At 34.4% G+C, this 9,026-nt stretch overlaps 1 protein-coding gene across 1 annotated transcript in view; it reads right to left on the bottom strand.

Annotated features, from left to right (window-relative positions):
- LOC107718641 (laminin subunit gamma-3-like) overlaps positions 1–6,715 on the bottom strand; it is a 98,920-nt gene extending 92,205 nt beyond the window's left edge. The window contains exon 1 of the mRNA XM_016525813.1: positions 6,052–6,715. Within this exon, the coding sequence (XP_016381299.1) occupies positions 6,052–6,418 (367 nt within the window). The 5' untranslated portion in view covers positions 6,419–6,715. The remainder of the gene's footprint in view (positions 1–6,051) is intronic.
- Positions 6,716–9,026: the final 2,311 nt, after the last annotated feature.

The raw sequence follows: 9,026 nt of genomic DNA, 5'->3' as shown, positions 1-9,026 counted from the left end.
TAAAATTGAGGGGAAAATGCATTTAATAGAGACATCAGTAGCAGTATTGCATTATCATCAAAAATACTGGCCATTGTTAATAATAGACTACTTAGTAAAAAGATGCCATTAAACACATATTTAAAATATACCATCTTTATATTGTTTCTACATTAATTTGGAGGTTCAATGTGAAATTATGACAATATAAATATATTAATATGCAGTTAATTACAATTATTTATAGAAAAATGTGTGAATAATTCGTTTTTTTATTATTCTAATCGATTCACAGACAGCACTAATGTTAACCTTTTATAGATGTTGGTGTTGATAATATTATATATTTTACTGCTGAATATGTATTTAAATTTAATTTCTAATTTTATAGGTCCCTCAGAAAGAGATCGGGACAGCCACCCACCCCCTTGGCCCCTTTCAAAATGTCAGTTCAATAATCCGGCCTTCAAGTAAAACTAATTGAATAGCCCTGTTCTAAGCTATAGTCATTATAAACAGGTCGAACAAAAACAAGCTTCACTGAATAAAGTGGTTCTTGTCAGATCTCCTGATCTCACTCCACTGGCTCAAATATGCAGCCATAATTAAATTTAAGGTTTTGACGCTGGCTTTCCACTGGAATAGCACCTCCTCACTTCAATTCATGCCAGTTCAGGTAACCTAATGAACAACGTGACAAAAAGTCCAAAACCTTCACCTTCTCTGTTCCTCTCTGGTGGAATGAGCATCCAACTCATCCTGAATTGCTGAGCCATCTTTCAAGAAGCATCTGAAGAAACATCTCTTCCGCAGGCACTTAACCACACCAAAACCTTAAACCAATGCACTTATGGACATGCACCCAAACATCTCTGCATTTCTCCTCTTCTATAGCTTGCTTCATAATTGAATTTTCTAATAAACCTGGCATTGTATATTACGAATATTGCTGGCTCTTTGATGAACTGACCTGGATAAAAGCATCTGCTAAACGCACAAATGTAAATGCTTAGCCTTCAGGATCCAAGTCCATAGTGGAAGACACACTGGCAATGTGTGTACATGTATACACATATGCTGATTACTATGTACCTCTCAGCCCAGCAGCAGGACTACATCAAGTCAAGCACTCTCTTCCAGTTCCTCTTCTTTTTAGTGGGGCCACTGGAGTCCTCTTACATACTCATACAAAAAAAAAAACAATTCATCTCCCATCTGTGTGATAGGGAGATTATATTTCACACATCAGGCTACAAGCCTCAATCACAAGAAGCCAAGCTGTTATCTCTTCTCTTAAATAAAATGACATCCCCTTCTTTTCTGTTGCTCCCTCTCATGTCCTCATCTAGTGGCTTTTACTTTTGTAAACAGATGGGCTGGCTGTTTTTCTTTGAAAAATTGAGAGAAAAGGGAATGATGAAAAGATTGAAAGTGAAAAAGCTTTTACCTAAAATGGGCTTGTTCACAATTCCACAACAAACCTTAATAGGTCCAACTGCTGAATGTCAAGGACCATGTTTACCCCATTAACATCATTGTTTTTGTGATAAGATCAGCACTTAATACAGGTATAAATGGGGCCTCAAACATTTTGTGACTGGATATTAGCCACCTACTAATATGTGATAATTATGAGACAAATGAAAACAAGTGATTCAAACTTTGCTGCATTGTACTAAAACATATATTACAGTCAAAATCACAGACTAAAATCCTTATCCTTTCAATCGTTTTTTTTCCTGCTCACTTGTAACATCTTTTGTTTTAATCTTACCGACAATAATCATGCAATGTAATTATTTACATAAGATTATTTTTTTTAGAAAGCTGCACTCAAACACCTCATGGGGAATTATATGCACATCAATTTCAATTGGTATGACCCTTCTGTTAGCGAGAACACATTCTTTCCCTTCCATCCATTTCTTGTTATAAAAATAGATGTGGAGGCGGTGAGCTCCTATTCTGGGTGCTCTTCTTGCAGGTACTGATCATCTAATATCCTGTCAAATCTGCTTTGATATTCTTCAACTTAGACACTTCAATGTTCCAGCCAGAATATATATTTTTTGAAGGCCACATTAAAACTGTCTTGTAAACATTTTGGAATGTCTTCAACATAATTTAACTTTTAAATGATTTTCAAATGCCTTTTATGTACATTTTATTGATTTAACCAGGCTCAATAAAAATCCATTATAAAAAATAAATGATTAATTAACAAATAATGAAAATCAAATCATTTTATTATTTATTGTGTACAATTTACATTATTTCTGTAAAATAATAATAATAATAATAATAATAATAATAATAACAATACATTTTGTCATTTTCCATCACAATTTTATCAAAACTAGCAAAACAGATGAAAATATTATTTTAAAAAAGAGTTTGTAATTTCATTATAAACATGTTAAAAATGTAACTTTTACCACATAATGCTAGTAACCACAATACATAATCTCAGATATTTTGGAGGTGACAATGCAGTTTAAAATGTTTATTACTCTGAAACAAAATGAAAAAAAACGAAACTTTTTGAGTGAATCATTCAGTATGACTCACTCATACAGTATATGCAATAGTAGTTCGAAATAGCACACAAGCAAACTCTTACCATTTTCTTATAAAGATATAGTACGAGTGGTATGCTAATATGCTATTCCAACTTCAAACAGTCACTTATTTGTTAATGAATTAATCAGTTTTTGAATGAATCGGTTCAGTAAATGAATCAATGACTCACTCATAAAGACTCAATTCACTTGTCGCCACCTATTGGCAAAATGATGTAGGCCTAAGCAAAATTATCTTTTTTCTTTCTTTCTTTCATCATAATTTCAGTTACATACTACATAGACACGCTCACCCACACCATTTTGGTTGCCATGTTGAAATCATTTAAGCATAATTTCATCTCAGCATGCGAGAAGATCATCTTGGCTGTAAAAAGAAAGGAAGGAAATGTGTTTGTCACCCACAGGTTTAATGTGTATTCTTATGTACCTCCTTAGAAAGCCACCAGTATTAGTGCTACAGCTGTTATCACAGAAAGAATGAGTAGACTAAACTTATCTGTGTATATGTGTGGGTGTGTTTAGTTCTGAACTTGACTGAACCTGACCAGACTCAATATTTATAAATAAACTGTAAAATAGTCATGCCTGTGCATAGTAAAACTGGAATGATATTTTCTTTTATTATGATTTGGATTGGTGGACATGATGGTAAACACTATAAATGAATGCATAACAAATTCCTGTTAACATTTGTAATTTTCAGTGCACTATATTGACTTGAACTTGAAGATATGCACATTGAGTTTGCAGACCAACCAGAAAAAGTTCAGTTATTAACTGTATTCTTCTAGCATCTACATACGTGACATTTCTAAGTGCACTTGGTCTAAACACTTTGTTAAAACGGTCTGATTTGCACACAACAATGTTCAGTTGAAGTATTTTGCAGCAAACATCTGTATCTCATATCGGACCTTTGAACATCTTTGAATGAAAACCACAATGGAAACCAGATGTGGAAACATTCCTTAGAAGTCTGCAAGTGTGTGTTTGTGTATGTTTACATGTGTGTATGGGAAAGACCTGATCTGCCACTGGACCTCTGCTGCTTTTTGTGTTTGTCTTATTCTTTGTAGTGTTTTCTGTACCTCCCCCATCACTCTCTCTGCTGTGTGTGTGTGTGTGTGTGTGTGTCTGTCTGTGTCAGCCTCCCTAGGATATATCTGTTTGGTTTGGAAATGTGAGAAGGCTTTTCATAGACATCCAACTGCAAGGCATCTTTGAATCAGAGAAAACACAAGAACATACACATTTATGCCTGATTAGCCTGTTGAAACATAATGCCCTTTCATCTCTCTCTTTCATAAATTTGCTTCCAAGAGACTCACCAAATCACATCTAATTTTTTAATGTGCAGAAGCTGAAAGCTGTTATGAAAATAACCACAAGGTACACACGCACTGTTATTTCAGCTAGCAGCAATAGTTTTATGAGAAGAGAATCCGGATGACAGATGTTTGTTTTCACTATGAATCAACGGTTTTGGTATTGACAGTCCTTGAGAATGATAAGAAAAAGATGCAAAGATATGCTCAATACTGTAGTGTAACTGTAGAGTAGCCTTCATAGCCAAACTTTTGACTACAACCAAGTCTGCTTCACATTGCAGCTTAGAACCGCCCACTGAGACAGGAAGAAACCATTTGTAGCCTGTAACATGTAAAGAGACCATCCACAGTTTGTTTGTTTGTGTGTGTGTGTTTCAAACTGATTTTATAACTTCACATGTTATTGCATTTACGTATTTGCAGACACACGTCTTGAAATCTGTTTACACTGCATTCAGGATATACATTTTAAAAGTTTGTGCATTCCCTGGGAATTGAACCCATGACTTTGTCCTTACCCTTAAACATGTCATTAGGTATTTGTTATAAAAGCTATGTCTTTTATACAAAATTTGCAACAGTGTATATAATATGGAAAAACACAGAAAATTTGCAGCGCTGCGCATTTAGGGTTGCAAAATTTAAGTACTATTTTTTGATACAGAAAGTGAAAGATTTACAGTCAAGATAAGTTAAGAAATTTCACTATTTGACCATTTAAATGCTGTAGTAAACATTCATGTCAAAGTCATGTTTTAACATGACATAATTACAAAAAAATAAAATAAAAACATATACAGTATAAAATGTTACGCCAATAAGACAATAATGATGAAACAGCTCTGGAAACACTTAATAATAATAATAATTTTTGTACAGTTCATTGAATAGGCTATAGGTTCATTGAATAAGCCATTTTTTTCTATTAAGAACAATAGAAAAAGTTTGACCCCCAATGCCTAATGTTACAATTTCCTTTGTTTAGAAAAATGTCCAGAATATCAGGGCAAGTAAGCCTTTTCCCATTACTACACATAAAACAATTTATCACTTATATATAATTTATTACTTATTTACTTTGTAAATTGATGAATTTGTTATAAAAGTGTTACAAATTGTGTCCACTGACTTTTACATTGTTTTGTGCGATTTTAGAAAGCTGTGGCAGTTCTACTAATAACCAAAGCTATTGTTGTGATCAGTTTTAGAGTGTCAGCTACCATGTTTACCCCTATTCAGTGAAAGTTAGGTATTTTTTATTTGCGCTGTTCTCTGAGGCTTAAAGAAGAAAAACAAGAGGAAAAGTTCACCTTACAGAATACAAATGACATTTTAAGTTTCAAAATCGTTACATTCTTAGAGACATATGGGAATGCTTGTGATTGAAAACATTGTAGCATAAAGTCTGCAGGGCAATAATGTAATAAAACTAGAAACCAGCTGAGATATCAGAGTCATCTAATCTTATAGGCCACCAAAATGACATTAGATTTCTGAGATGTTCACATTTACAGGCAGCATCAAATTCACAGCTGGGAAACTCATTGTGACTAGCAAGGTTTTTGCTTCTTAGTTGCTGTTCAGTTAGCATATAGTTTACACAGTATAGGAGTTAAATGTTTAATATAGTAAAAACAAGCAGACCTATGTATGTTTAGTAAAATAAAGAATGGGATGCATTTGGACAGCTCACAACATTCAGATACATGTTTACCACTGCAGACAGCTGTAATAGGAGGACAATTGGCACATATTAAGGTGTTTAATGCTAATAATCTATCTAGATAGCTTTTTATTGTCTCAAAAGTGTAGTAAAATAAAATATTAGTAGTATTTTTGTATTTTAATATTTAGTAATCATTTCAGCTTAAACGTTTTTCAGCTAGTTATAAAACATTTGTAAGATTCATGTAATATTTATTATTTATATATTTATATATTTTGTATTTATATTTTATTTCAGCTTAATTTCAATTACTGAAAACAATTTCAATTATAAGTTTAAGTTTTAGTTACAATACAATATCTGTAAAACTTTTGGTACACATTTTTGCACAAATAGGTATAACTTTTGGCTTACAGATTTTTTACATTTAATGTGCAGAAACAGGCATCTTTTCCCATTGTTTGATCAATATTGAAGTCCAAACTGGGTGTCTTACCAAGATGCAGTGTGATGTTGACTGAATTAGGATACTGAACTCCATAGAACATGGACTGGCTCTGCCACCAGGTGGGCTCTTCATCCGTGTGGAAGTCTGTCAGGTAAGTGGCATTGTGATTCAGTTCCAAGTCCAAGGCATCACAGAAGTGGCATGACCGCGTGGACCCCGTCTGCATGCAATAGTCCTCGGGCGGAATACCGCACACATTTGAAACTATCACTGTACGATTGAAGGCCGCATTTTCAAATTTAGGCAAACAGCGGCTTGGGACGCCCACCTCATCGTAGCAAGAGTCCATTCCAGCAATAACATAGGAGAAGAAGGTGAAAAGCAAAAATAAAGAGTGAAGTGTAGATGAATCCATCCTTGTATGCAACAGCCTAAAACACAGACAACTTCAAAGGAGTCAAGTGAACGAAAACAAGTCTAGCAAATAATCAAAATCAGAGCCACATGCTACAGGGAAAAACTTCAAGGGAAGTTCAGTAGTTCAGTGTTCAAAGGCAAGCATATTAAAGTATGTGATAAAGCAAACACACATGCAGATAGACACATTTTGTGTAATGCAGAAACAATTCTCTGAGTTTGCATGCAGCAAGAAAGTTTCTTTCAGTATACAAGAGTTGCATGCACAAGAGTTGCATTCAGTTAAGAAGAAAAGGTTTAAAGAAACTGGAATATTCCTCCAAGCTCAGCATGTGTTTCCCCTCTAAGAATCCTGGGGCACACTCTTCATACAGATTCGCAGACAGACAAAGTAGAGGGAGGAGAGAGGGTTGGAGGGGAGTTGACTGGGGTTGACCAATAATTAGATAAATAGAAGGAGGGGCAACATGAAAGAACAGATTTTAAAAAAGTAGAAAGAGGAGTAAGAAAGGTTGGAAGAGCGGCGCCCTCTTTTGAAAGGGTAAAGAGGAACCACTTGTTACCAAATATACATCATAAAATAACTGAGGCATCAAGGTTTGGCTGGTTAGCATGACCCCAATATCTCCTGCTGGTGGATACCTGTAACTACAACACACAGCACCAAACAAATACTTAAAAAAATTACATTGAAGTTTTTACTTTAAAAAAAGTATTTTTACATTTTTTTTTTAAAATATAGTGTTTTTAGTACACTGTAAAGAATTATTTTTGAAGTTGTAAATAAAAAAGATTATTTGAATATGTTTTACAAGAAACACTATGTCAGTCGTTCTGCTTCAGAATTCACATTTACATTTAATTCAGTGTGTTACTTGCTGTTTCTTTGTGATTAATTGTGAAATTGAATAGCAATTTCTGAGAGAAAATTGTTTCTGTACCACATTTGTTACAAAATGTAACAACACAGCATTTCTCATTAGATGTATTTTATTGTTTTCTGCAAAAATGTGGGGCAAAAACTGTTCATGAAGTTCAGTTTGAATTTAATTGTTCTAATTATATATCTAATAATGCATCATCATCCTGTACATGCTAAATTCATCTCAGAACATGCTATGGATTAGCAGTAAATGCGCTCTAATGAGGGAAATCTTCCCATCTCTCCTTACTTTTTAAATTAACAACGTCTTTTGCAAAACAAAAAAAAACTTTCATGGTATCCTGTGACAGCTGGAAAAGTACCAGTGAGATGGGAAATGGATAACCAAGATTAATAGATCTCCTTGCAAATAACAACCAGTGACCATAAAAACTGTGGAAGCACATTTTTAACCTAACAGTCAATGAATATTTACACATGCAAATAACCTGAAGTTTCCTATGGAAACATAAATATTTGAAGCAATCACCAGTGCTTGACTCCTTCCTTCAGCAAACAAATTGACAGACTTACAGTGTTTGTGGTAAATGACAATGTAACTATTCATTTCATTTGAGTGTAATTTGATTGCGTGCACTCATTGAGTCAAGGTAATCTCAAGCAACAACATAATCATTTGTTTAATGGACACAGTATGCGGTAAAGAGAATAGAATGATTGATTTTCATTCCTGGGAACCTTTTATATGAAGGAAAATTCACACCACACGGAAATGCAATCATTACAGAGGAACATGAGGAATAAATGCACCACACTCATGACATTGCTTTTCATTGACAGGACTGTGATTGGACAGTAATTCAATTTCGCTGTGGCACAATTTCTGCTCTATTTGGACTGCAATGCAAAAGACAGCTTCATTCAGGAATATGCAATGATGTGTCTCATATTTAACTTGCCAAGTGTAAAGTGTCGTGCTTGCAATATAGCTGGATAAGTGGATTATATTTCAAGGTGTGAATGTTTTTCATTCCAACAGGAATTTCTGCATTTTATTGTATCAAAAGCAAATTACCATACATTTTAATGAAGAGATAAGTGGCTGTAAAAATAAATAATGACAGTTTGGCTTTTCATTGTGGCACAATATCAGGTTGCAATATGCAGGTTGCAAATGAAAGTGTATTGAGTTTTACATTGTTTCTCTGTAATGACTGCTTTTCATGAACTCAGAAATTCTCTCCCATACGTTTTCCATGTCTACATTCGAAGCTGTACTTGTAAACTGACATTTAATCAGCTTGGTCTCCAAGTATGCAGGGTGCAATAGTGGTTTTAAAGTACTGTGCCACTGGGCAGCTCCTCAGAGCCAGAACTGCTGTAAAAACAGCCCATCGTTATTTTATCAAGATGAATGAGCACACTTCACTCTGAGGACCTGCTAAACATTCAGGGGAGAGAAAAGTGGAGGGGTAAGGGACCAGATATTCATTCATCATTTGCTAGACAAAATCTCTCATATTAGAGTTTTTTGTAACTGAACCAAAACCTTACAAACTATGGGAATGGTCAGTCTATGGCTTACAGTTACATTTATTTATTTAGTAAAAAAAAAAAAAGACAAGTTAGGTGTCACGCTGTTTTTCTCCCCACGTGCTCCCCGTGACCCAGTTTCTCCCATGTGTGATTGTCTCATTTGGTTCATATGTGTCTCATTAATTAC

Source organism: Sinocyclocheilus rhinocerous, unplaced genomic scaffold (genome assembly GCF_001515625.1).
Source record: "Sinocyclocheilus rhinocerous isolate Xijiao unplaced genomic scaffold, SAMN03320098_v1.1 scaffold873, whole genome shotgun sequence".
NCBI classification, from domain to species: Eukaryota; Metazoa; Chordata; class Actinopteri; order Cypriniformes; family Cyprinidae; genus Sinocyclocheilus; species Sinocyclocheilus rhinocerous.
The sequence above is the reverse complement of the archived record's forward strand: the minus strand, read 5'-3'. Positions and strand labels throughout refer to the sequence as shown.